The sequence below is a fragment of the Phacochoerus africanus genome, chromosome 1 (assembly GCF_016906955.1).
Source record: "Phacochoerus africanus isolate WHEZ1 chromosome 1, ROS_Pafr_v1, whole genome shotgun sequence".
Taxonomy (NCBI): Eukaryota; Metazoa; Chordata; class Mammalia; order Artiodactyla; family Suidae; genus Phacochoerus; species Phacochoerus africanus.
This window is the reverse complement of record NC_062544.1, coordinates 149,953,198-149,980,211: the sequence shown is the minus strand read 5'-3', so window position 1 is coordinate 149,980,211 and position 27,014 is coordinate 149,953,198. Positions and strand designations below refer to the sequence as shown.

At 50.3% G+C, this 27,014-nt stretch overlaps 1 protein-coding gene across 1 annotated transcript in view; it reads left to right on the top strand.

Annotated features, from left to right (window-relative positions):
• FGD5 (FYVE, RhoGEF and PH domain containing 5) overlaps positions 1-27,014 on the top strand; it is a 131,031-nt gene that overhangs the window by 51,233 nt on the left and 52,784 nt on the right. The window contains exons 3-5 of the mRNA XM_047781695.1: positions 5,545-5,674; positions 22,278-22,336; positions 22,447-22,477. Of these exons, the coding sequence (XP_047637651.1) occupies positions 5,545-5,674; positions 22,278-22,336; positions 22,447-22,477 (220 nt within the window). The remainder of the gene's footprint in view (positions 1-5,544; positions 5,675-22,277; positions 22,337-22,446; positions 22,478-27,014) is intronic.

Below are 27,014 nucleotides of genomic sequence, written 5' to 3'. Positions count from 1 at the left end.
TGACCTTGAGCTAGCCCCTCCCTTGCTTTGGGGGTTTGGCTTCCACGAATTCTCTCCCCAGTATCATCCACGGCTGTGCTTTGGGGGCTCCAGACCCCTGCCCATAGAGGCAGAGCCCCCATGTCCGTGATGCCTGGCTGATGCTGGGGAGACTTCACAGCAGCATTGAGGCCCAAGGATGCCCATCTTCCCATGTCCCAGGTGGAGCAGAAACCCAAGAGCACTGGAATATCCCTGAATGGTTTAAACAAGATGGTGACAAGATCAAATTGGGTTTGAGAAGGTTGCATTGGCTGCTGGTGAACAGAACAGAGGACAGCCAGGCTGGAATGGGAGCCAACAGGGAAGCAGCTGTTACAGATGTCCAGGCAAGAGATGGCTTGCACCATGAGGCTGTGATAGAGATGCCAATGGAGTTGGGCAAGATTTGAAGGTAAATTCAGGAAAGGTTTAATGCTCAAGCAGCAGCTGGCTGGCTGTGCAGGAGATGCTCAGATTTCCATCTTGCTGCCTGGGAGGATGGAGTTCCCCTTTGCTCTGTGGGAATCCTTCCTTCCTTCTCAGCCCAATATGGGAAAGGCCTGCCATATACCTTCTCATCCTCATGAGGAGGAGGAGGGGCAGTCTGGGGCACAGGGAACTTGCTCCATCCCTCACCATTACGGGTTGTCCTCCAGAACATAATGGGCTCCTGCTGGGGCCTGATGTGGCCTTTCCTCTTGGAGTGAGAGCCGTGCTCCATTCCCCTTTGGAAGACACATGTGACTCAGGAGGGAGGGGTCCCTGCGACCGTCCGAGCAGTCACTTGCCCCAGTATGGCTCTGAGCTCCTTAAATATGTGCAGTGTTCCTGACATGCTGGGCTGGGACAGCTCCTTAGAGGAGGGGACCGGTGGCCCCCATGGTGTGCTCAGGGGCAGTGAAGGAGGCAGAGGGCAGCCCCAGGCGGAGAGGATCTTACGTGCCTTTGTACACCTCCATAGGACACGTGCAGCTTGCTGCAGAGTACCTTGTGTGCTCACATAGTTTGAGAGATAAGGACAAGAAAGTCAATTTTTAAAAAGAAGAAAGAGGTATGGATGCAGAGGGGTCCAGTTGGATAGCAAAGTGGGTCGTGTCTCAGCCTGTGTCAGGATTCTGTCTCTGCACACAGCGCACAGCTACCAACCACCCCCCCACAACACACACGTATGTACATACATAGATATTATGGCAGTGGAAGCCCAAGCAGGAACAGACCACTTGTCCCTGCTGTGTCTGACCACTTGGCCCCTGTGTGGACCAGGGGACACTATCCTACTCCTGGAAGACCCTGTATTTCTTGGGCTCCGGGTGTTTGGAGTAGGGAATCCATGGTCTGTCAGGAAGGAACTCCAGCATTACCCACCCGGTTGCTTGGGACTCTTTAATCAGTAGAAACTGGTAAGAGGCCAGATGAGGAATTCTGACTAGGCTTTATTGTTATTATTGGGCCTGCATCAGGAGGGAACAGAAACAAGAAATAGGTGCCCTTGCCCCCTCCCTGTTGAGAGAGTGAGTGGGTCCCTTAAATGGTGGTGGGTGCTGTGTACTCCTGACACCCCAACACCTGACACCACAGAAGTGGTCCTTGGGTTTTGGTCTTTTTGTATCTTCTTGTTCATGTGTGCAGTTATTTTTAATCTCTTCTAGTTTCTTTGTATTCCGTTGCTCAAGGAGACGTTTGTCCAAGAGCATACACTTCAGCAAAGGTCCCAAGTCCCAGCCTGACTCAGCAAGAAGGGCCTCTCCTTGCACTGTAGCCTAAGGCTCAGTCTCTTCTCTCCTGAAGTACCCCACCCAGTGTGCTTCCCCCACCTGGACCAGGGCCTGAGGCAACGGCAGCTCTGCCCGCAGGAGGCCTGGGCTAGAGTTGGCACAGCCACTCCAGAGAACAGATGCCCCCTCCTCACTGCTCCTCCCCCAACCCATCTGTCTATCATTCCAGCATTCCAGCATCTCATCGTGGCATTCCCAGAGGGCAGAAATAAGTACTTGATAAAAATATAATAAGACCACACCACATTAACAAACTGAAGAATAAAAACCATATGATCCTCTCAATAGATGCAGAAAAAGCCTTTGACAAAATCCAACACCCATTTCTGATAAAAACCCTTCAGAAAGTGGGCATAGAGGGAACCTACCTCAACATGATAAAGGCCATATATGACAAACCCACAGCAAACATCATTCTCCATGGTGAAAAGCTGAGAGAATTCCTGCTGAGATCAGCAACAAGACAAGGATGTACGCTCTCACCACTACTCTTCAACATAGTTCTGGAAGTCCTAGCCACAGTAATCAGAGAAGTAAAAGAAATAAAAGGAATCCAAATTGGAAAGGAGGTAGTAAAACTATCACTATTTGCAGATGACATGAAAATCCTAAAGACTCTACCAGAAAACTGTTAGAGCTCATCCACGAATTTGGCAAAGTTGCAGGATACAGAAATCAACGGCATTTCTATACACTAACAATGAAAGATCAGAAAGAGAAATTAGGGAAGCAATCCCGTTTACCATCACATTCAAGAGAATAAAATACCTAGGAGTAAACCTACCTAAAGAGACAAAAGACCTGTACTCTGAAAACTGTAAGACGCTGATGAAAGAAATCAAAGATGACACAAATAGATGGAAAGATATACCACGATTGTGGATTGGAAGAGTTAATATTATCAAAATGACTATACTGCCTAAGGCAATGTACAGATTCAATGCAATCCCTATCAAATTACCAACGACATTTTTCACAGAGCTCGAACAATATATTTTAAAGTTTGTTTGAAAGCACAGCAGACCCAGAATAGCCAAAGACATCCTGAAAAAGAAAAGTGGAGCTGGAGGAACCAGGCTCCCTGACTTCAGACTATACTACAAAGCAAAAGTCATCAAAACTGTATGGTACTGGCACAAAGACAGACATACAGATCAGTGGAACAGGATAGAAAGCCCAGAATTAAACCCACACATCTACAGCCAACTCATCTATGACAAAGGAGGCAAGGACATACAATGGAGAAAGGACAGCTTGTTCAATAAGTGGTGCTGGGAAAACTGGACAGCCACATGGAAAAGAATGAAATTAGAACACTCCCTAACACCATACACAAAAATAAACTCCAAATGGATTAAAGACCTAGATAGAAGACCAGACACCATCAAACTCTTAGAGGAAAACATAGGCCAAACACTCTCTGACATAAACCACAGCAACATATTCTCAGATCCACCTCTCAGAGTAATGACAGTAAAAACAAAAATAAATAAATGGGACCTAATCAAACTTAAAAGTTTCTGCACAGCAAAGGAAACCCCAAACAACATGAAAAGACAACCCACAAAATGGGAGAAAATCTTTGCAAGTGAATCGACTGACAAGGGATTGATCTCCAAAATTTGCAAACAACTTCTGCGGGTCCATACCAAAAAAACAAACAACCCCATCAAAAAATGGGCAGAAGATCTAAACAGACAGTTCTCCAAAGAAGACATACAGATGGCGGAGAAACACATGAAAAGATGTTCAACATCACTCATTATTAGAGATATGCAAATCAAAACCACTGTGAGGTACCACCTTACACCAGCCAGAATGGCCATCATCCAAAAGTCGACAAACAATCAGTGCTGGAGAGGGTGTGGAGAAAAAGGAACCCTAGTACACTGTTGGTGGGATTGTAACTTGGTGTAACCACTGTGGAAAGCAGTATGGAGATTCCTCAGAAAACTAAAAATAGAACTACCGTTTGATCCAGCAGTCCCACTCCCGGGCATCTATCCAGAGAAAACCACGACTCGCAAAGACACATGTACTCCAATGTTCATTGCAGCACTATTTACAATAGCCAAGACATGGAAACAACCTAAATGTCCACTGACAGAGGAGTGGATCAAGAAGAAGTGGTACATATACACAATGGAATATTACTCAGCCATTAAAAGAACGAAATACCAGCAGTTTTTGCAACATGGATGGACCTAGAAACCATCATGCTAAGTGAAGTCAGCCATACAATGAGACACCAACATCAAATGCTTTCACTGACATGCAGAATCTGAAAAAAGGACAGACTGAACTTCTTTGCAGAACAGATGCTGACTCACAGGCATTGAAAAACTTATGGTCTCTGGAGGAGACAGTTTGGAGGGTGGGGGGATGTGCTTGGGCTGTGGGATGGAAATCCTGTGAAATCAGATTGTTATGATCATTATACAACTACAGATGTGATAAATTCATTTGAGTAATAAAAAAATTTTTAAAAATATAAGACCAGATGCCTGAGTCTTTAGTATAAAGAGAAGTTTTGTGAGAAGTTGTCTGGGACCACATCAACACAGGCAGGAGGGAGCCATTGAAGGTTATGGAGTAGGAGAGGGGGCATGGCCAGTCTCTGCTATAGAACAATCACTCTGCTGTGTGGAAAAGGAGGTTGGGAGCAGGGAGCAGACCAAAGAGGCTTTTGTGATGGGTCCAGAACCTCTTCTGTGGGAAAGGGTTAGAAGGCAGAGAAGAGAGGCTTTTTCGAGGCTTCTTCTACTCCTGGTCGGCTTATGTTTGCTGCCTTGGTGCTCTTACACCTGCTGCTCTCTGCCTGGAGTACTTCCCATGCTGTCACAAGGCTCCGTCTCCTCCTTCTCGGCCTACACTCAGAGCAGCCTTCCCTGATCTACCTGAACACCCTCTTGTTACTCTCTATCAAAACACCTCCTTCTCCTTCACTTGTCAATTTATGATCATACATTAGCTTTTCCACTTTTGAGGACAGGAATCTGCTTTATTCACCAGTGCCTACCTCTCTGCCTGGCCTAAAGGAGGCTATCAATAAATATTTGTTGAATGAAGGTATTAGTTATTTAATCAATCAGTGGCAATGCCTACTTAATAGTCATCATTATGTAGCTCTGAGATAATCACACTTGTGTAAGCTTTCTAAGTATTGATCCTCAGAGCATCTGCCAGAAAAGTGAGATAGGGATCATTATCCCTGAGCAGCTGAGGTGGAAAGTGGTACCTGAGCTGGGTCTCGTCTATGAGCTGGCTGAGGGCAGGGCTGAAAGGAAGGGCTAGAATACACATCCCAGACCCTGTCTGCCACATCATTGCATCCGTTCCTCAAGCCCAGAGGACACAGCTACCTTGGGGAATGACTCTGCTACTTAACCAGGCCAGTCCAGCTGCCAGACCAATCAGAATGGACATCTCTTACCCGCTTAGTAATTATTTGTACCTTCCTTCACCAGCACAGCCTACCTCATATCTAACAGGAGACAAGTCTGCCTTAGCATGTGAAAAGGCACTGAGGCTGCAAAGAACTTGGCATGTTATAAGAACTCAAAGGGGGACACACTGGCTGGAGCCAGGGCAGGAAGGGGTATGCTTGGTCTTACTCATTTATGGGTCCTCCTGGAGGGCACAGAGCACCCACTGATGGCTCATGGCATTCTCAGTGTCCCTGGCCTGTTCACTTTCCCTCTGCTGAACAGGAAGCACTAACCCTCTCTCTACTCTGCTCTGACCGCAGCGCCTACACGGAGCCCTACAAGGTCTGCCCCATCTCAGCAGCAGCCCCCAAGGAGGACCTCACGTCGGATGACGAGCAAGGAAGCTCAGAGGAGGACACTGCTCCAAGAGACCCTAGCCTCACCCAAAAGGTAGGGCGCCCACCGCAATGAAGGGTCCGGCGGGCTGTGAGGGTCAGAGACAAGAAGGTGGAGAGAGGGTGGTAAAGGGCCCACTCCCTCCCCTCTGGGTGCAGAGGAAGTGGCTTGAAAAGAGCTGGTCCCCAGCTGCATGCAGAGGCTGAGTCTCAGAGCTGCTGGGCTGCAGCCACGAGGTGTATGGAAGACATGGTCAGCTGCAGGGGTGCCTGCTGACATCCACCTGGACCCCAGGGAGTTGGGGCTTCCCAGAGCCTTTGGGGACCAAGTGGAATAGAGCTTCCTGATTCGAATCGAGACAGGCCTGCGTGCCAGCAACCTCAGCCCCTCAGTCTCAGTGTCATCTGTGGGAATTGTGAGGGTGAGATGCGTTAAGATGAGTTAAGGGATATGAGCGAGTTTCATGAAGTGAAAACTATTTTCTTGCTTTAAAATTTTATTGAAACATAGTTGATTTACAATGTTGTGTTAGTATCAGGTGTATGGTGAAGTGATTCAGTTATGTGTATGTGTATATATGTGTGTGTGTGTGTGTGTGTGTGTGTGTGTGGTTTATTTTACAATCTCCCTTTTTTTTTTAAGGAATGCACCTTTGGCAAATGGAGGTTCCCAGGCTAGGGGTTGAATCAGAGCTGCAGCCACCGGCCTACACCGCAGCTCACAGCAATGCCGGATCCTTAACCCACTGAGCAGGGCCAGGGATCAAACCTGCATCCTCATGGATACTAGTCAGATTCATTTCCGTTGAGCCACAGAAGGAACTCCTATATTCTCTTCTATTATAGGTTATTTACAAGACATTGAAGATACTTCCCTGTGCTGTACAGTAGGTCCTTGTTGGTTATCTATTTTATATATTGTAGGGTGTGTATTTTAATCCTGGTCTCTTAATTTATCCCTCTCACTGCCATGAAAACCATTTTAGGGTGAAAGCTGGTTTCCCCATTCCCTACAGTGATGCTGAGGCGGGCAGGAGGTGGGGTGGGGTGCTGTCCAGAGGCAGACAGTGAGTTGGAACCTAAGTCACGACGGAGGCCCAGACCTTCTTACTGGGTGTCGGGCGTTGGGGGTGGTTCCCACTGGGCACTGGGTGGGCCTGGGGGCTTCCTACCCGCTCATCCTCACCCCTTCCCCTTCCTCTTGTCCCTGCTGCTCCCTCCAGACAGGGGGCTGCCTGCTTTCCACCCAGCACTTCCTGTCTGTTCTCTCTTTCATGGCTCACAACTTTCAAGTTCATACTCTTATCCCTGCTTTGCGCTGGAGGACACAGAGTTTCAGAGAGGTTAAGTAACTTGCCCAAGACCACACTGCTAGTGATGGAAGGAACTGGACTTGCAGCAGGTCTGGCTGACTCCAAATCCAGTCTTATTTGTTATTTGTTTGTTTGTTTGTTTTTCCGCTGCATTCCTGGTGACCTCCTATCTCTCCCCTTCTCCCCTTTACCCAAGAAGAAACTATTGGCTCCTTGGTGGGGGTCAGGGTGACAGAGGAGGCAAACTTTGAGTTCATGGTGCCCATTTAGAGATGATTGGGCTTTTCTGGGCATCCCTGGGGCTGTGGAGCCTGGGAACAGACAGGCACAGGTGTCATCGGGGATTCTGTCCTCACACTGAACCTGGGAGCAGAGGCTAGGTCTCAGGCCTGGGGGGGGGCAGTGTTCAAAGGGCTGAAGGAGCAGTGGACTGCCCATGTGCAACCTGGGAGGGAAGGATGAGAAGATGCATGTGGAGGTCCTGGCTGCATACTGGGGGCGTCATAACCACCTGTTGTTTCTGAGTCTGGGAAACAGGGGGCAAAGAGAAGGTCTGGCCTGCTTGGGACTACAGTGAGGACATGCATGGGCCCCCAACATTGATGGTCATCTGTGCTAACTTCCCAGGCCACTGCCTGGGCACCTCCAGGAATAAGGAGCTTGCGAGAGGCAGGTAGCTTGGGGAAAGAGAGGTTCCATCCCAGCTCTGCTGCTTGCGAGCAGAGTGACTAGCAAACTGCAGTTTCTTGAGCACACTCTTCCTCAGTTTCCCTATCTGTAACATCCAGAAGCAGTAATAGTACCTGCCTCAGGGAGTTCCGTTTGTAGCACAGTGGAAATGAATCCGACTCAGAACCATGAGGTTGCGGGTTTGATCCCTGGCCTCATTCAGTGGGTTAAGCATCCGGCATTGCCATGAACTTTGGCATAGGTTGCAGATGTGGCTCGGATCTGGCATTGCTGTGGCTGTGGTGGAGGCTGGCAGCTGTAGCTCTGAATGAACCCCTGGCCTGGGAACTTCCATACACTGCAGATGTGGCCCTAAAAAGCAAAATAATAATAATAATAATAATACCTGCATCTGAGCAGTGATGAGAGTAAATAAATCTAAAGAGACTTAGAACAACTCCTGTCACACAAAACAAACACATCAAGGTCAGAGTTTTTGGGTGGGACTGTGGGCAAGGACAGGGGAGCATCCTGCCCAAGGTCAACGAGGACTCAGTAGTAATGATGGGGCCACAGAACTGCTGCAGCTCCTCCCAGGAACAGGGACCTCTTATGTGTCCTGCTGGGGCTAGAGCCAAGAGGAACCCGTGGCCAACCAGGAACAGAGCCCACAGGGAGCCACAGTGGGGATGGGCGTATCCTGTCCTCCTAGTAGCGCAGAGGGAGCAGTGTGGTCCCGACTCCCCATGCAGGTCAGTTCTCTCACCTGCCGATGGCCTGAGCACCCCTGCCCTCTGCCTGTTCATCCTCCCTTATGATGTAGCAGAGGTGAAGTCACCTTTAGAAACCAGGGTTCCATTTCCTAGGCCCTGCTCTGCTAGGTTGTCCTCTGACATATGACAGCTTTACAGGTGAGGGTGAAAGTGCCCCGGGACGCTCATTCCCTATCCCTGTGCCCTCACATAGAAAACTGGAATGCAGTTTGGTGTGTATCCTTCCAGAACTTTTCCCTCGTATTTGCCTATGTATGTCACTCATCATACTTGGGAAATGGGTGGTATTGTTTGTGGAGTTTGATTTTTCCATAAACCATATCAAACTGTAAGAAACCAGGGGTGGCAGTTCCTGTGGTTGTGCAGTGGTAACGAACCCTGCTAGTATCCATGAGTACTCAGGTTCAATCCTTGGCCTCACACAGTAGGTTAAGTATCCGTTGTTGCTGTGAGCTGTGATGTAGGTTGCAGACGGGGCTCTGACCCCGTGTTGCTATGGCTGTGGCGTAGGCTGGCAGCTGCAGCTCTGATTCGACCCCAGCCTGGAAACTTCCATATGCTGCGAGTACAACCCTAAAAAGACAAAAAAAAAGAAAAGGGAGGGAGAAATGGGGGGTAATATGATTGGATTCATCCACTGGTATTTTAGAGATTTTCCCACTTTTTTTTTTTTACTACTGCATAGTATTCTGGTGTCTGCAGCGCTGTAATCTATTTGCCATCCCCCTGCTGAGGGACATTCACAGTGTCTCTGATTTTTTTGCAGCACTTAGCCCTGCAGGCTACTTGTTTAGACCCCTCCTTACACTCACATTTTTCTCGAGGGTGGATCCCAGAGGGAATGGTGGTCCAGAGGGCAGGCACAGTTTCATTCCTCATACTGGTGTAAACCCCTCATCCCAAGGCTGTTACAGTGTGCTCCCTGGCAGCCCTTGAGGTGGAAGGGTCCCCGGGTCACTGGGCACTTTCCAGATCCAGCCATCTTTCCTGGCTCCTTTTTTGCCATAGATCTTTCCAGGGCTGAGGCTTATTCTTTTGTCTTCCATTCTCTCTGAAAAGTCCATTTCTCCAGAAGGCAGACTCCTCCTCTCTGTGCCTCTGTCATGTCCTGGGGACAAGGGACCCAGCTTTCCATCTCCAGCCATCTCAGAGGGGCTGCCTGGGGCCCAGGGTGGGGGTAGGTGTAAGTGTTCTAGGATTGCCTCCCCGGGGGCTTGGGAGGCAGGTTGGGGTGTGCCAGTGAGCCCCACCCTCCTTACATTGTGATGTGGTAATGTAACATTAAGTAGAAAGTGGAGCCCACGCCTCCCAGATGTGTTGGGGTGACCGAGTCAGGAGAGGAGAGGTTTTGGGAGCAGGACAGGAAGCTGAACACAGCCAGTCCACCCACCTGTCTGACCTCTCTGTCTCCCACTCCCAGACATACAAAGGGTGTGGGTTGAGGGAAAGAGGGGGCAAAAAAGGAAAATGAAGAAGGACCTAAAAATAGATCTAGCAATGAAAGAAGACATTCAAAGGCTGACTGGCATGTTGCCCCCACTGACTGTGAGCCTGGTTTGCAGACTAATGGGGACTTTTCAGGCTAAATACCACCTCCCCCGAGACCAGCTCGGGAGTTGGCGGCTCCTCCTGGCTACCTCCTCCCTGGCTGAAGTCCTGTTGTCACCACGGACGTTGTTTCCTGGACAGGTCCACCCCTGGGCCCAGCCCTATCCTCTGGAATAGACCTATCGTGCCTTCACACCCTCCCTGGCCCCCACCCACACAGAACGTCCCCACCCCAGCTGCACCCAAGGTCCCGGTGGCCTGGCTGGGCCTCCTTGTTGACCTCGTGCCCCCCAGGCCTTGCACCTGACCATCTGCCTGGGTTAAAGGCACCACTTGAACCTTGGTTGTTGCCACCATGCCAGTCCCCAGCCTGGGTTAAATGTCACCTCTCCACGTGCCTTCTCCACACCAGGGAGGGAGTCTGAGCCCTCTCGTTCTGGCTGCACAGTGGCTCCACTACCCATGCGCACTCCTCCAGGCCCCCAGGGAGGCCGTTCAGAATCTGCAGCCTCTTCCTCCGGCTGCAGCTTGTTCTCCTTCCCAGAAAACTGTCTCCTATCCATGAGCCCCCTCCTGTCTGCATCTCTTCTGTGTCCTCACCCCATTTTTCTCCGTCCCTCCTCTTCTGCAACAAAAATTACTTAACCAAGAACTTACTGAGCACCTCCTGTGTGCCAGGCACCCTCCTAAGGGCTGAAGATCCAGCAGCTACAAGTCAGACCAGGTGTTCCTGGAGTGTATATTCTAGAAGGATATGAGCAATCATCCTGGAAAATTCCTGAGATGGGTTTAGGTGATGAAAATGCTGTAAACCACGAACAAAACAAACCGTGGTGGTATAGGACAGAGCACCAGGGGTGGAGGGGGGGAAACTTAGACAGGGAGGCTGGAGAAGGCTTTTTTTTTTCTAATTTTTAAAAATTTTATTTAAATCCATGTAACATGAAATCTTCTGGAGTTCCCTGGTGGCTCATGGGTTAGGGATCCTGTGTTGTCACTACAGCAACTTGGGTTTCTGCTATGGCACAGGTTCAATCCATGGCTTGGGAAACTCCACATGTCCTGGGAGTGGCAAAAAGAGAGAGAGAGAGAGAGAGAGAAATCTTCCATCTTGACATCCTGACCATTGTTTTCTTTCTTTATTTCTTTTTCTTTTTTCTTTTTTTTCTTTTTTTTTTTTTTTTTTTTTTTTTTGCTTTTTAGGGCCGCACCTGTAGCATATGGAAGTTCCTGGGCTAGGGGTCAAATTGGAGCTGCAGCTCAGGCCTATGCCACAGCCACAGCAATGCTATATCCTAGCTACATTTGCAACCTATGCCACAGTTTGTGGCAATACTGGCAACCCACTGAGTGAGGCCATGGGTTGAACTCACATTTTCATGAATACTAGTTGGGTTCTTAACTCGCTGAGCTACAACAGGAACTCCCCATCTTGACCAGTTTGAAGTGTACAAGTTGGTGGCTTTAAGAGCATTCAGTCAGGAGTTCCCTGGTGGCACAGCAGGTTAAGGATCCAGCATTGTCACTGCAATGTCTTGGGTCACTGCAGTGGCACAGGTTCAGTCCCTGGCCCAGGAACTTCTACATCCCATGTGTGCAGCCAAAAAAAAGAAGAAGAAGAAGAAGAAACATGGGGAAAAATAAAGAACATTCACATTGTTGTACAACCATCCTCGCCATCCATCTCCAGAACTTTTCAGCTTCTTTTTTTTTTTTTTTGTCTTTTTAGGGCCTGTACCCTCGACATATGGAGGTTTCCAGGCTAGTTATCGAATCAGAGCTACAGCTGCCAGTCTGCACCACAGCCACAGCAATGCCAGATCCGAGCCATGTCTGCAACCTACACCACAGCTCACAGCAATGCCTGATTCTTAACCCACTGAGCGAGGCCAGGGATTGAACCTCTGTCCTCATGGATACTAGTCATATTCACATCCACTGAGCCTCAGTGGGATCTCCTAGAACTTTTTCATCTTCCCAAACTGAATCTCGTTACCCCTTAACAACTCCCACACCCCTCCTCCTGGCCGCTGGCAACCACCATGCTATTCTCTGCTTTTGTGAGTTTAACCACTCTAGATACCTCATAGGTGTGGAATCATACAGTGTTTGTCTTTCTCTGTCTGGCTTATTTCACTTAGTGGAATGTCCTCCAGGTTCATCCATGTTGTCACACAGGGCAGTATTTCCCTCCTTTTTTAGGCTGAGTAATATTCCCTTGTACGCACATACCACATTCTGTCAGTTCATCCATCAAAGGATGCTTGGGTTGCCTCTACTTTTGGTTGTTAGGAATCTCGCTGGTGTGAACATGGGTGCACAGATATCTCTTTGAGACATTTCTTTCAGCTCTTTTGTATATGTACCCAGAAGTAGAATTGCTTGATCACATGGTCTTTCTATTTTGAATTTTTTGAGGAACTGCCATACCTTTGTATGGCTGCCCCATTTTACATTCACTCCAGCAGTGCAGGAGGTTCCTATTCCCCAGGGAAGGCCTTCGCGATGAGGAGGACGCCTTTAAGCAGGAGCTGAACATCGCAAGGGAGGAGGGAGCCGGAAGGTCCACAGAGCATTTCTGGCAGAGAACAGCAGTGCAGAGGCCTGAGGTGGGAGTGAGCCTTAGAAGTGAGGCAGTCCTCTGGGGGGCAGAGGAGAAAGGTGGGCTAGACGGATCTGTAGGACTTCACTCCTCCCACTCTCCCACCCCCCTTATGCTGTCATTCGCTCAGCGTGCTATCCCCCTTGAGCCGAGCCTCCACTCTGGTCTCCTTCTGGCCTGGGAACTGCCTCGGCTTCCCTGGCTCCGTCCTCTCCTGGTTCTCGCCCTGCTTCCCTGACCGTCCCCTCTGGCCACACCTCTACTTGAGGCATGTGCTTCCCAGTGCCTGGGTCCCTCCAGCCCCCTTCTCCTTCTGTGTCCTCTGCTTGGGCAGCACCTTCCAGGCCAGTGGCCAACCCCACCCAGCTGCATTCCTGGAGCTGACCTGCTGCCCCGCTCCTCCCCGAAGCCCCCCACTCTGGCTGCTTTGGGGGCCCTTCCTGGAAGCCTGCAGACACTTCAAACTCAGCACATCCCAAGCTGAGCTCCCTATCTTCCCACACTTCCCCGCCTCCTCCCCCAGCTGCTTGTCCCCTGAGTGTGTTAATCTGGTGGTTGGCGCCAGATTTTACGGATTTGAAATCCCTGGCATTTTATCTTTGATGGCCACGTCTTAATCATGATTCAAATGAAATTCAACCACAAAGGCTACACAACAAGTCAGTTTGTTCTTTAAACCGACCCCAGGGCCTTTGCACTTGCACTTGCCTCCACCTGAGATACTCTTCCTCTCTCTGAACAGCTCATTGCAGGTCTCAGATGAAATGTCACTTCCTCAAAGAGGCCTTCCCAGCTCACCCTGCAGCGTTGCTGTCATTTCCTTCCTTATACTTATCAAGCTGTGATTATGTTCTTTATTTTTCTGCTTACTTGCATATTGTTTGCCTTTCCCTCTCAGAATAGCTCCAGGAAGGCAGGGACCATGATTGTCCTATTCACAGTTATGTCCCTGCCGCCTGGCACATAAAATAGTATTCAGCAGATAGACCGAGAAAAACTAATTAGTAAATGAATGCAGTAGACTCAGTTCCTGCATTTAAGTATGGAAAACAAGCTTAGATGAATGACGGTTTAATAAACGAAAGCGCTCGTTTGGTCCTGTGTAATTTACAGTGCACAGTGAGGGGCAGAGCTGGGAGCTCTGCTTGTCACTGGCCCCCAGCGACCATGCGGAGGGCACAGCAGTTCAGAGGGGTGACATAGAGACATTGGAAGGCAGTGTGAGTAGAGGGGCAGGAAGGGTGCAGAATCTCAGGACCCTAATGGGGTGCGAAAGAGTGGCTCAGAGGTCCAGGAGGCATCCTGGGTGCCTACCTGTCTCACACCCTCCTCCAGGGTCCCAGAGGCCCTGCAGGCAGTTAGGGGCCTGGGAATAGAGGCAGCTGGGGTGCCTTGGCCCCAAGAGAGCTCATTCTGTGGCTGCTTTTCCTCTCTGCCAAGGGTCTGACATGCCCCTCGCTCAGCTGAGAATTTGGGCCACAAGGTCACACTCGCCCACACATTCTCCTTCCTGACTTGTGGCCGTTGCTCTCCATGCCTGGTCTATAGCTCTGCAGCTCAGAGTTTAGCACATAGACCAGCAGCACCCAGCCCTCCATCTATTTGTCAAATCAGGATCTGCCTGTTAACAAGCTCCCCGGTGGTTCATATGCACCCTCAAACTTGAACTCTGGTTTGTATGTCAACCAACCAGTCTGTCCTGAGCACCCATGGTGCCCTCAGCTCTCAGAGGTGCCAGGAAAGAAGCTGACAGGCTGACCAACTACGGGGACCTGCAGTCAGGTGGGAGAATGAGAAAGCTACTCGGGATGGTCTCTAAACTTTACATTTTATGCATTTTTACAAAGGTTACATCTCACAATTTTTGATAAAACAAAGGCTGCCTGTGAGATGGAATAACTGCACCTCTGGCAGCTCAGGTGTCCTTAGCTGTGTGAGCTAAACCCTGAGCTGTGCAAGTGTCCCAGGGTCATAAGAGTCAAGACAATCAGGGAGGCTTCCATGAGGTGGTGAGGCCTACGTAACCCATGAAGGAGAGTAGGACAGAGTTAGGTAGAAAGGAGAGAGAGGGTACAAAGGAGGCAAAGAGACAGCAAGACTGTCTTCTTGACTCCTGGCTGGTCCTTTCTGGAGCTGTAGTGAGATGGTGAGGACAGGAAGGCCACGTCTCATGCAGGCCGTGTGCTTGCTTTTCAGTGAGAGCTGTCAGTCAGCGTCCTCAAAACTCTCTGCAGATCCTACAAGGTGAGAGAGCTGACTGAGGCATTTAGAGATCATGTTGTTTTGGTTTTTATTGTGGTGAGAACACTTAACATGAAACTCACCCTCTCGGTGTTCATCGAGGGATGGATGGATAAACAAAGTGTGCTCACCATACACAATGAAATATTACTCAGCCTTTAAAAGGAAGGAAATCCTGTCACGTGGTATAGCATGGCTGGACCTGGAGGGCATGGTGCTAAGTGAAGTAAGCCAGTCACAGAACAACAAACACTAAGTGATCCCACATCTGGGAGGAGTCTGAGACAGTCCCACTTGTAGCAGCAGAGAGTAGAATGGTGGTTGCTGGGGGCTGGGGGCTGGGGGAGGGAGGGTGGGCTGGTGTCTGATGGGCAGAAAGACTTCAGCCCCTAAGAGACTGCTGCTTGCTCGTGGATGTTCACCTGCTTGGAGGGAGGGCAGGCATGGGAGTCAGCTTTCCACATGCCTCATAAGGACTGTTCCAAGGTAGCATGGTGTACTGCACTACAAATGGCATCTACAGCCACAGATTCCTTGCAGAAATGCAAGTTTTCTGAAGTTTCTGGGCCAAACCCAGACTCACAGTGGCCCATGTTCAGGAACTAGAATAAGGCGGATGTCAGTATGAACCGGAAGCTGAGTGCTTGGTCCTGGGGGAGGAGGGGTGGGGCGTGGAGGGCCTCTGTTTGGTCCCACTTTCTTCCCTGTTATCCTGCAAGACTTGTCTCTCCTTTGCTCTCCTCATCCCCTATAGGTAACAGCTGGGATAAAAATGAGCCTTGTCTCCCTGAGCTCCTGTCTGTGATTTTTCCAGCAGCTGTTGAAGGCTGTGCTGGAAGCCTCTGTCTGCATTCCAAGGGGAGGGATGATGTCCACACAGGTGGTGCCCTGAGGGGCCTTGCAGGCATCCTTCTCCTGGGTTCCGTGCCTCCGCGAGTCTGGCTCACTGAGCTCACTGCCTGCTCCAGAGGTGGCCTCAGAACCCTCCAGCAAGGCCCTCACTGAAACCCTCAGAACAGCAAAAACCCATTAGGAAAGTTCCCCAGGGCTTGAAACAGCTGTAGCCAGCAGCCCCTTCCCTCTTTCTGGATGTTGTCCCCCCTCCCACGGGCTGTGTGGCCCAGAAGGCTGGCAAGCATCGCTCACCAGAGCACCTGCCTTGGCGCTTTGCCCAACACAGGTTCTGCACGTGGCTTAGACACACACTTCTTAGATCACAGAGACATTCTGGGCACATGACCTGCAGGAGCCAAAAAGCCTGGAGGCAGGGAAAATCAAGGTGAGCATAAGGACTACAGCTGAGTTCCGTGGGGCATGGAGGGATACAGGCATGGTGCATGGAAAAGGTCTTTAAGCTGAGTCACAGGTGAAAGTAGGACTTACTTGTGCCTCAGTTTCCCCATCTGTAAAATGGAGGTAATAATAAAAGAACCTACCTCGTGGGTTTTGGGGAAGATTCAGTGTAAGAAGCTCAGAGTTATATTGAGCACATACTAAGTGTTCAATAAACACTAGCTGTTAGGTTATTAAGGAGGTATTGTTATTATCCCTGTTTTACAGATGGGGCTCAAGAAGAGAAATAACTTGTCCAAAGGCAAAGGTTTAGGACAGGGTAGAGCCCAGGACTTGAACCCAGGTCTTCTGACTGCAGAGTGGAGGTCTCGGCATCAAGCCAGATGACAAGATCTTTCTGTTAGTGCCGGGGAGCCAGGGGCTGCAAGTGACAGCAGAAGTCTGCTCCCATGACCCAGGGTGGATTGGAGGAGGTCAAAGGCTAGACCTTTCAGGAGCTAAGAGAGTTCAGCTGAGGAGGAACATACTTCCAAGGTGGGGACCAGAAAGCCTCCAGCTCAGAGCAGGGCAGTTCTGCATGTGGGGCAAGGCCCAGCTGGGTGGAGCCGATGTAGATGGAGGTGAAAGTCATCAGGGAAGGAAGGAGAAAGGCTGAGGGTTACAGCATGGAGGGTGGAGTGCCCAGGTGACCACAGACCGGGGGACAGAGCCAGGCGGCAAGAAGTCAGGACAGGGGCTTGGCCAGGCGCTGGCAGAGGTGAGGAGCAAAGGAAAGAGGCAGCTGTTAAAGGCAGGACAGGTGTGAGCAGGAGGCCTGTACACAGGGAGAGAGGTGACAAAGCAGGAGCTTTAAGGCAGGCTCTTCCTCTTCTGCAGGACAGGACACTATGGAGAGACTGTGTTGTGTGGTCACTGGGCAGACCTGGGGCCGTCCTGAGGGCCGGGGCCCATCACCTACCCTGCTTCTCCCACGAACGGTAATGACTGTGACACTAATGCAGGGTGGTCACGCCTCCCTCCTCCATAGCTCTTCCCTGAGAATCTAGAGCTTTTGTGTCCACGATCCCATACGATCATTGTGACAGCCTCTAAGAATGGAGGGTCTCAACACCTCTTGGTCTCAGACACCCCTACCCTCTTAAAAATGATAGAAAACCCCAAAAAGTTTTCGTTTCTATAAGTTATAGCTATTTATAGTTACCACATGAGAAAGTAACACAGAGAAAATTGTAAAACATCTATCTTTTAATTCATTTTAAAATGACAGTAGGAGTTCCCTGGTGGCTCAGCAGGTTAAGGATCTGGTATTGTCTCTGCTGTGACATGGGTTCGATCCCTGGCCCAAGAAATTCTACATGCTGTGATGCAGCCTAAAAATAATAAACCCACTATGTGTTAACATAAATAGCCCTTATTATGAAAAATAATTGTTTCCCAAAATAGAAGAGTGGTTAGGTTTTACATTTTGCAAACATTGTTACTGTCTGGCTTCATGGAAGATATGTGGGGAATCCAGAATTCTCCTTGTATTCCATCTGTTGAAAGTGTTGTTTTGTTCAACTTGAAGGAAAATCTAGGCTCACACAGATATAAGCTGGAAAGGGGAGATAGAACCCAGAGTTTCTCAGGCCAGACTTGGGGAGCTGCTGTGCTAGAAGGAGGCAAAGTACCCATATTTTATAGCTGGAGAAACTGAGTCATGGGCGGAGGACAAGGACTCCCAGCCTTGCTCTGTTCCCTGGGAGGGTCCTTCAAGGAGGGCTGCTTCTCCCAGCCAGCCCCCGCCCCAGAATAGTCATTGGACCGGCCTCTGACTGGGGCCTGGGGAGGAAGTGCGCTGGGCGGCCAAGGGGACCAGGGAGATAAGCGGCTGGGCCTGGGGCAGAGGGGCAGCCGCCTGGTGTAACAGCCGCAGCGCCAGCCTGAGAAATGCGATAGCAAGGCCCCCACCCCCACGTTCCTGGGAGGAACCCTGTTCCCAGAAGTCTGTCCCTGGACACTGCCGTCAACCTCGGAGTTCATTTCCTGGTTAAACAAACATCTACATTAAATGACCTGGTCGGGCAACGCCCAGGAGCAGCGTCTGAGGGGAGCCTCAGGCCCATGGCCTGCCAGGGCCTCCTCGTCCGGCTGGTGAAGACCCATCCATCATCGGCGGAGTCGCTGAAGCAGGACAGCCTGTGTGTCCCACCCAGAGTCTGCCCGTCTGGCAGGAGGGCCTGGGAGGGACGTGCAGAGTAGCCCGTGCCGACCCTACCAGAAGTCCCTCCCGATGGCTTCACAATTGTGACCATGGTGATTGGGTGCGGTGGGTCTACTCCATCCATCATCTCATCTGGTCCTTGCCATGGGGGCCCCCTCACCCCATCTTCAGATGAGGAAGCTGGCCCCTGAGAAGGGCTGGCACCCGCTCACACAGGTGCTTGCAGCCAGGTCTCCAGCTTTGCTCTCTTTGCTGGGCGTCATGATGAGTGCAGCTCTGAGGGTAGGGAATCAGAAAGACCTGAGGCCTGAGAACTAGCCAGAGAGCGCTGGGCTCCTGCTGCCATCTTCTCAGTGCAGGTGAAGATTAGATGTTTGGGAACTTCCCATTGTGGCTCAGTGGGTTAAGAACATGACGTAGTGTCTGTGAGGATGCAGGTTCAATCCCTGGCCTCACTCAGTGAGTGGGTTAAGGATGTGGCATCGCTGCAAGCTTCAGTGTAGGTCGAAGATGTGACTTGGATCTGGCATTGCTGTGGCTGTGGTATAGGCCCCAGCCATGGCTCCAATTCAGCCCCTAGCCTGGGAACTTCCATATGTCACAAGTGCAGCCCTGAAAAGAATTTTTAAAAAAGGAAAATTAGGTGTTTCTATTTGAAAGCCCTGCCTCCTCCAGTGAGCAGAGCCGCCACATCCTGAGTATGTACCAACTGCCAGGTGTGCTGATGAGAGCTTGGAAGTTAGGACCAGACCACCCTGCTTTGAGTCTTGGCTCTGCCAATTCCTAGCAGTTACTCTAGGCAGAGACATTTGTGCCTCAGTTTCCTGTTCTGTAAAATGGAGATTGTAATAATATCATCTATCTCATGGGTTGTTGGGAGGATTCAGTGGGATGATACATGTGAAAAGCTCAGAGCCACACTTAGCACAAGCTAAGTGTTTAGAACCTCCTAGCTGGTATATGATTAATGAGGTATCGCTATTGTTATCATCATCCGTATTCTACAGATGGAGCTCAGAGAAGAGGAATAACTTGTCCAAGGGCATGATTGTAGGAAGGGTGGAGCCCAAGACTTGAAGCCAGGCCTTCCGACCCCAGAGTGCAGGTCTCAGCATCAGACTGGATACATGGCTCCTGGGAGGTCAGAGGTCATCTTGTCTTTTTCTAGGACGGATCTGTTGGTCCTGTCCGTTCTCTACAAAGTAGTGCTCTTTCCAGAAGCTTGACCACAGGTTCTCGTAGCTGCTGAGGCCTGTCCTGGCAGAATGCATTTCCGTTGTGAAGGTCTTGTTTGTGGAGCGTTTTCTCATGTGGCTCCGAAGGGAAGCCCCTGAGCCCATGGGGTTGCACACCAGCCCTGCAGTTGCAGAAGTCAGGTGGTGATTCATGGTTTGGCACCTGTGGGAGGGCAAGAGGCCAGGTGAGGCTCGAGGCCTCTGCAGGACCTCCTCTTTGGATGCTAGAACAGTGTCACCAGCAGTGAGAGCAGGAGGGAGGCTGGACCAGGGCCCACATCCCGCTGGGTTTGGGTGGCCTTGGAGAGACTAAAATCAATACACCATGCTCTTGGCCAAGAAACTATTAGGGACAGACCAGCTCAGGAAGGGAACTCATTTATTGAGCAGCTACTGTGTGCTGGGCACTGGGCCTCAATTCCATTTGTTTATTCAAACATTTCTTAAACGTCTCCTATAGGCAAGGATGACATTAGGCAGCATGGCCACTACAAAGAAAAGCACAGTAAGAAGTAGGGTTAGAGCAGAGCTGCTCACCCCAGGTGAGCTCTTGCCACCCCCGCAACCCCGAGGGCATTTGGCCATGTCTGCAGACACACACCTGGTTGTTACAACTTGGAGTGGGGCTGCAGCTGTCACCTGGCGAGTAGAGGCCGTGGATGCCGTTAACAGTCCTGCAGCACAGGAGACAGCTTGTTCAGTGAAAGCTGTGTGGCCCAAAGTCATTGGCGCCAAGGCGGAGAACCTGGGCTGAGTGTGACACTGAGAGTTCTCTGGGCTGGGCAGTCATGGATGGCAGTGAGGGTGTGCCTTCTAAGCAGAGGCCTGAAAAATCACTGAGTGTCACAGGTCACACAATTAGACAATGCTGGAGCCAGGATTGGAACTTGGACCTGCTTGATTCCAGGTCCATTTGCTTTCCTCTACCTCACCTGCTACTGTCAGAGGAGTGGCTCAACCTTCACTTTGCAATTGAGGTTTTTCCCTACTTGATCCTGTAAATTATTTGTTCTTAGTTCATCCCTGGGTGCTTGGTTCTGTTCCTGGTACCACCTCAAGATACAAAACCACAAGGATAATGAGGGCCATTACTTCTGTAGTGCCTACTGTGTGCTAGATGCTGGTCCAAGTGTCAGGTTCAGATAGAGGTACAGATAGAGAGATCTCTCTGCATACATGTATGCACACATTTAATCTTCATAGTGCACATGTGTGTGAGATACCTTTATACACTGTGCCCATTGGACAGATAAGAAAATTGACGTACAGAGTGGTTCAATGACTTGTTCAGTTAACACAAGGCAGAAGCAGGATTCAAGCCCAGACTATATTTTTGTGTCTCTCTCTTTTTTTTTTTTTTTTTTAAAGGGCTGCATCCATGGTATATCCTAGGCTAGGGGGTCTAATCAGAGCTACAGCTGCTGGCCTACACCACAGCCACAGCAATGCAGGATCCGAGCTGTGTCTGCAACCTACACCACAGCTCATGGCCACACTGGATCCTTAACCCACTGAGCAAGGCCAGGAATCAAATCTGCAACCTCATGGTTACTAATCAGATTCATTTCCGCTGTGCCACAATGGGAACTACAAGCCCAGACTGTCTTTTAATCGCAGCCCCTTACAGCTGCCCCCTCGACAGGTGGTGCTTTTCTAGTTGCTCGAGTAAATCACTCTTGGACCAGGGGCTTCTCATGTTTAGTAATGGGTTTGGCAGAGAAAAGCCTTCTGAGGTCCCTTTGCTCACACATGGGAAGCTGAGGCCTGACCTTTGGGAAGTGACTTGCACAGGGCTGCAGGAAGGTGGAGGGAGATCAAGAACCAGGATCCAGGCCCTGCCAGCATCCTCTGTTCCACCACACATTCCCAGCATCCCCACCTGTCCTGTCAGGCTGCCCTGGTATCTCTGCTCTTCCAGATCCACAAGTAACGTCTCTGATACCCAGTGGATCTGGGGCCACAGGGGTGCTGGGGGCAGAAGGTGCCTCAGCCATGCCCATCCTTTCTGTTCGTAGACAAAATCTAGTTCTTTCCGGATCTCACAGGTGCAGAGGTTGGGGTTCAGGTGGGTTGAATGGCTCACCTTCTGAGGTCAGTCAGGAGAGTTGGTGATTTCCAGGTGCATGAATAGTCATTTCTTCCTTCCTTCATTCTTTATGTCCACAAAAGAGGACCAACCTCATGCCAGGCACCGGTCCTTCAGAGGTACACTTCTTGGTTCTACCTCCAGGGGAGACATAATTGAGGGGGGTACTGCTCGGAGAGGACACCTAATCCACCGGATTCAGGGAGGGGATCAGGAGGAAGTGGTAGATATCATGGCTGTGTCTTTAAGGATAACTAGGAAGTAGCCAGGCAGAGAAGGGGGAGAGGACACTAAGGGGGTAGCATGTGCAAAAGCCAGAAGAGAGAGCTTGCTCTGCACAGAGAACCTCGGGTTGTTCAAGGCTGCGGAGCCATAGGCAAAGGCTGAGTCCGCATGGGTATGCGGGTAGCTGCTTACCCATAATCAGTAGATGTCAGGCCCCAGGCTGAGCACTAGCTTAGCAGCCTTCCAAGTTAGATGCTGTTAAAGTCCATGTTTACAGATGAGGCAGCCAAGGTGCAACAAGGCTGAAGATGTACAGGCCATGATACTGGGGGTGGGCTGAGAAGTATGTGGAATCTGCCTTGGGCAATGTGACAGTCCTTCTGTAAACCTGACAATCGAGGGTCTGGGGGCCCCCCTTCTGCTGCCCCCACTGGCACTGTCCCTCCTGATGGCTCTGTCTCCTCCCACAGGTGGAAGGACAGTCCAGAGCCCATGTCATCGCACAGGAACTGCTGTCTTCGGAGAAAGTGTGAGTCCCCATGCAGCTGCCTGTGGCCTTGAGCTTGTTAATAGAGCCGTCACCCTCCCCAGCTTATACAGCATGAGAATTAATGTGCACTCACCCCTCTTCCCCTGCAGATACGTGGAGATGCTCCAGCACTTACACTTGGTGAGTCTGTCACTTTAATTGTCCAAAACTAATTGTCCTTTTACAAGGCTGTGATAGAAGAGGCAGAAAAGCAATGAGGAGACTGGTGATTTCCATGAGCAGAGGCAGTGTTCTCCGAGGCTCTTCAGGGGCGTCTGTCTCCTGATTCATGTGCTTCAGGGGGCAAATAGCACCTTCTTCCCAGGAGTCTGCTTCTCTGCATGGAGGCAGGGACGAATGGGGATGTTTGAGCTTTCCTTGACCCTCATGTTGAAAAAGACAGAGGCAGGGAAGGTGTAGTTCTGGGTCCTTGCTGTGTGTGCGAGTTCAGGCGAGGGGTGAGGGTGTGCATGTGTGTGTGCCTGTGTTGTGCACATTTTATGTTTAGGTCTATATATTTGCTCAGTGACCAAGCCTCTTGGGTACCAAGAAGCTTCCTCAGTTCCCCCCCACACCCCAGTTCTGGGCAGTAACACCTGAGCTGCTGCAGGGAAGGGAAATCCTCTGGACTTGCTGAGGAAAGGAGACTAGACCTGGGGACCGCTTGGATTTGCAGTACTGCCACTCTGCACAGACCACCTGGAAGGCCTCCCTGTGCAGTCAGTTTGATTCTGTTCAACAAATGTCTTTCAGGGAGTTCCCTTCATAGCTCAGTGGTTAGTGAACCTTACTAGGATTCGTGAGGATGCAGGTTCAATCCCTGGCCTTGCTCAGCAGGTTAAGGTTCCAGTGTTGCTATGAGCTGTGGTATAGGTCACAGACGTGTCTCTGATCCCAGGTTGCTGTGGCTGTGGCATAGGCCGGCAGCTGCAGCTCCAATTATACCCCTAGCTTGGAAACCTCCATATGCGCAGGTGCAGCTCTAAAAAGCAAAAAAAAAAAAAAAAAAAAAAAAGCCTTCGAATCCTTGCTGTGTGACAAGAGCTGAGGATGGAAAATCAGCTCAGACAGGGTCCTTCTTCAGGGGCGATCTGGCCAGCAGAGGAGACAGATCAGTCCCAGGGGAGTGACAGACAACCTCAGGGAATCTAGGCAGACTTCCCAGAGGGGGGTGAAGTTGGGGCTGAGTCATAAGGACTGGTGAGGGAAGAGGGTACAGCAAAGACATGGGAAGTGAGGGCATGTGTCACCTAAAGGCTGAGCTCTCCAAGCCACCCGCAGTCTTCTTGTAGTTTAGCATCTGATCATTCGCCGCCGTGTCTTTCCAAGAACGTCAGAGCTGGCAGTGGCCTCCTGGACATTTTGTTTGGTGGTGATATGGAGGCCCAGAGGGAGTGACTTGGCCATTGTCACATGGTGACTGAGCCAGGATGAACCCCCAGGTATCCTGACTCCCGTCGGTGCACTGTCGTCATGCACTAATCACGCATCCCCCCCGCCACCCTCCCCACCCCCAGAGCTCCTGGGGCGGGGCCCTCTCTGGGGGCAGCAGAGCACCTGGGCACCAAGCCAGGTCTCTGGTTGAATCCCACTGAAGTTCCTCTCGGTGACATCACCCTAGTGTCACATTGCCATGAGAGGAGAGGCACCACGGTCCCTGGAAGTAGACAGAGCAGTGCTTTGGTCTGCGCTCCCAGCCCCTCATTCTTGCCTTTGAGGATGAGATCTTCGCACACAAGATTAAACCCCAGAGCCCTCAGGTAGGAGGTGTCCTGCCACAGGCAGCACCTGAAAGATCCCTTTAGCAAGAGCAGGAAACATCACTCTCCCGTTTCTTATTCTCTCACTTGCTGCTGAGCTGGCAGCTTGACAGAGGAGCTAGGCTTTTTTGCTTTATGACTTTGTTAAGAGGGTTTTAACTGGGAAACCTCCATCTGTGTTTGCATTACTTCCTGCCAGTTGGAAAGATGCTGAAGCTGCTGGTAATCCATAATAATATCCTGAGAAGGAAAAAAAAAAAAAGAACCCATAAAAAAAAATCACAACTCAGAAGCTAGTTTTGGGAAATTATGGTCTGAAGGTAGATTATGACATCAGTGCTTTTGGGGATAGAAATGGCAGAAATGACCCAGGATTACTCCAAGTCCTGGTAGGGACACGAGTCTAAAGGAGACCCACAGACTTTGGGACATTCCACCACTGCCCTCCTGGAACCTGTGTCTGATTGTAGGGCTGGCAGCCACTCTCAGAATTTCTCCTTAGAGATCTGTTGCTGTGGAAATCTCAAGGCAGAGAGTTGCCTTGTGGCCAAATAAGGTCACAGCAGTTTGTCACTGCAGCAGCTTAGGTTGCTGCTGAGGCTCAGGTTTGATTCCCTGGTCCAGGCATTTCCACATGGTGCAGGTACAGCCAAAAAGTAGAAATCCCAAGCCTACCCCATGGTGGGAGGGGCCGTCTATACATTCTAAACCTCCCCAGCTAGAGCAGCCCTGGACTCCACCATGCTGTCGTTGAGAAGGGATGGGATAGCTTCTGACTTTCTGTGTTTTGAATTCAACTCTGTGCCTGTCAAATGGTAGATAGAGCTAACTCCAGGTTACTAAAAATTCTGGTTGTCCAAAACTGAACTCTAATGGTCAAGGTCTTGTTTTTGTACAGCCTGTTAACCAAGAATGGATTTTACATATTTTAAACATTTGTAGAAAAAGGCCAAGGAGGAATATATGACTGAGACCACATGTGGTCCACAAAGCATGATATATTTATCATCTGGCCCTTTACAGGCAAAGTTTGCCGATTTCTGGCTTAAAGACTTGCTCTATCCTTTCAGGAGCCTTGTCGTAAATGTGTTAAGCCACTTGCCCATCTGTCTGTGTGATCAGTCTCTCACTCGTCTGTCCTTTCATGTGCCCACGCACCTGGTGAAACATCCACGCACCATTCCACACCCTCAGTTCATCTGCTGCTCAGATGTCCATCCATCCATCATCCATCCAACATCCATCCATCATCCATCCACCTATCCATCAATCATCCATCTGTCTGACTCACTCATTCCTTCTGAATGGAAAATCCTAGGATGTCTGCAGTACCATAGATGCTGAGCTAGGCCTTGGAGCCCTAAAGATGAAAGAGGCCCAGAACCTGGCCCTCAGTAGGTCTCTTTCTGCTGAAGAGGAAGAGAATGGTATACATGAACAGTTACACTTCTCTGTGGTAAGTGTAATTTGTGCAAGTGTCTGCAGGAGCACGGGGGAGGGGAGGCTTATTCCCCTCTGGGGTATCCAGGAAGGTTGGTCAAAGACACGAACTGCTGAGATGGACTTTGAGGGGCCACCAGGCCAGGGTAGTGGAGGCAGGCAGCGGGTTGGCACAGGAACCCTCACAGGCCTGGAGGTATACCGTGTGTGGGGAACGGTACATTGTCGCAACCTTAATTAGAACATGGATACGTTCAGAAAGGCAGGTTAGGGCAGATGGAGGTATACCTGCAATGCCAGGCTAAGGGGCCTGTGCTGTTCCTTGAGTGGAGTGAGTCCTTGGAGATTTTGAATAGATGTGGCCATGGACACCTTGAATTCTGTTTTCTTACCTTAAAAAAACAAAAAAACTCCCTTTTCTGAAGCTCCAGGAGAGGCCCAGGTTTCCCTGAGGGAGGGTACAGAGTGGGGAGAGGGCTGCTAGGTCCTCTGGGGGAGGAAGAAGCCCAGGACAAGTGAGCCTGCAACCCACAGGCTTTGATGGAGGTGCAGAAAGACTTTGGGTGGGTGTTAGGAGAACTTGGTGCAGAAGGGTAGCCAGAGCCTGTCCCGCTGACATTGCCACCCTCAGCTTGGCGTGGTGGCACTAAGAAGAGCATCAGGACCACCTCAGGACAGAGCCCAACTTCTCATTCTGCTCAGTGAAAGAGGGGCAATTCAGAGCCCACCTGACCAGCATGTAAGGTGAAGTTGGCAGGAGCCTCAGTGCTGACATGAACAGGGGAGACACAGGATAGGGGGGACTTATTAGTGAATTTCTGAGCTTATTTACATAAATTGGGACACTGCCAGTTTGGCCCTGCTAGTTCCCCCCTTTCCTCACCCATCCAGCTCACCCTTCTCATTGTAGTCAGTACCAAAGTGCCAGATGGTGGGGGCGGGGAAGGTGGCAGGAGCATTTGTTGAACCCCTGGGCATGCTTGGCAATTCACACATATTATCTCATTTAATGGCATACAGTTCATGCTCAGTAAGTATTTCTCAGATGTTTAGATGGGTTGACTCCAGAGCCCTGAAAAGGTGAGGAAACAAAAGATGTGGAACAGTCCAGTTAGGAGTTAAGGAGCCCAAGGAATGAGGAATGAGCGAGTGGGAGGAATGAAGTCAAGGAAGTCTTCCTGGAAGAGGAGGTATTGCAATAGACAGGGATGGACAGGAAGTAGAAAGAGGCCTCTCAGCAGGTAGGAGCAGCAGTGCACAGAGGGGAGGGCTTGGGTATGTGGGGTGTATAGGAAGTATCTGGTCTTCAGGGAGAGTCTGTATGCCAAGACACATCGTGTTTCAAAATGGAGGTGTGGGAATTTGGGCGCCCTGAGGATGATCCAAGCAGCGCATAGGGGGAAAGTGTTTTAGGGAAATTGATCTGGTGGATTTGGTGGGAGCAGGTAATGCTGAGGGACCACAAGTTTAAACCCAGT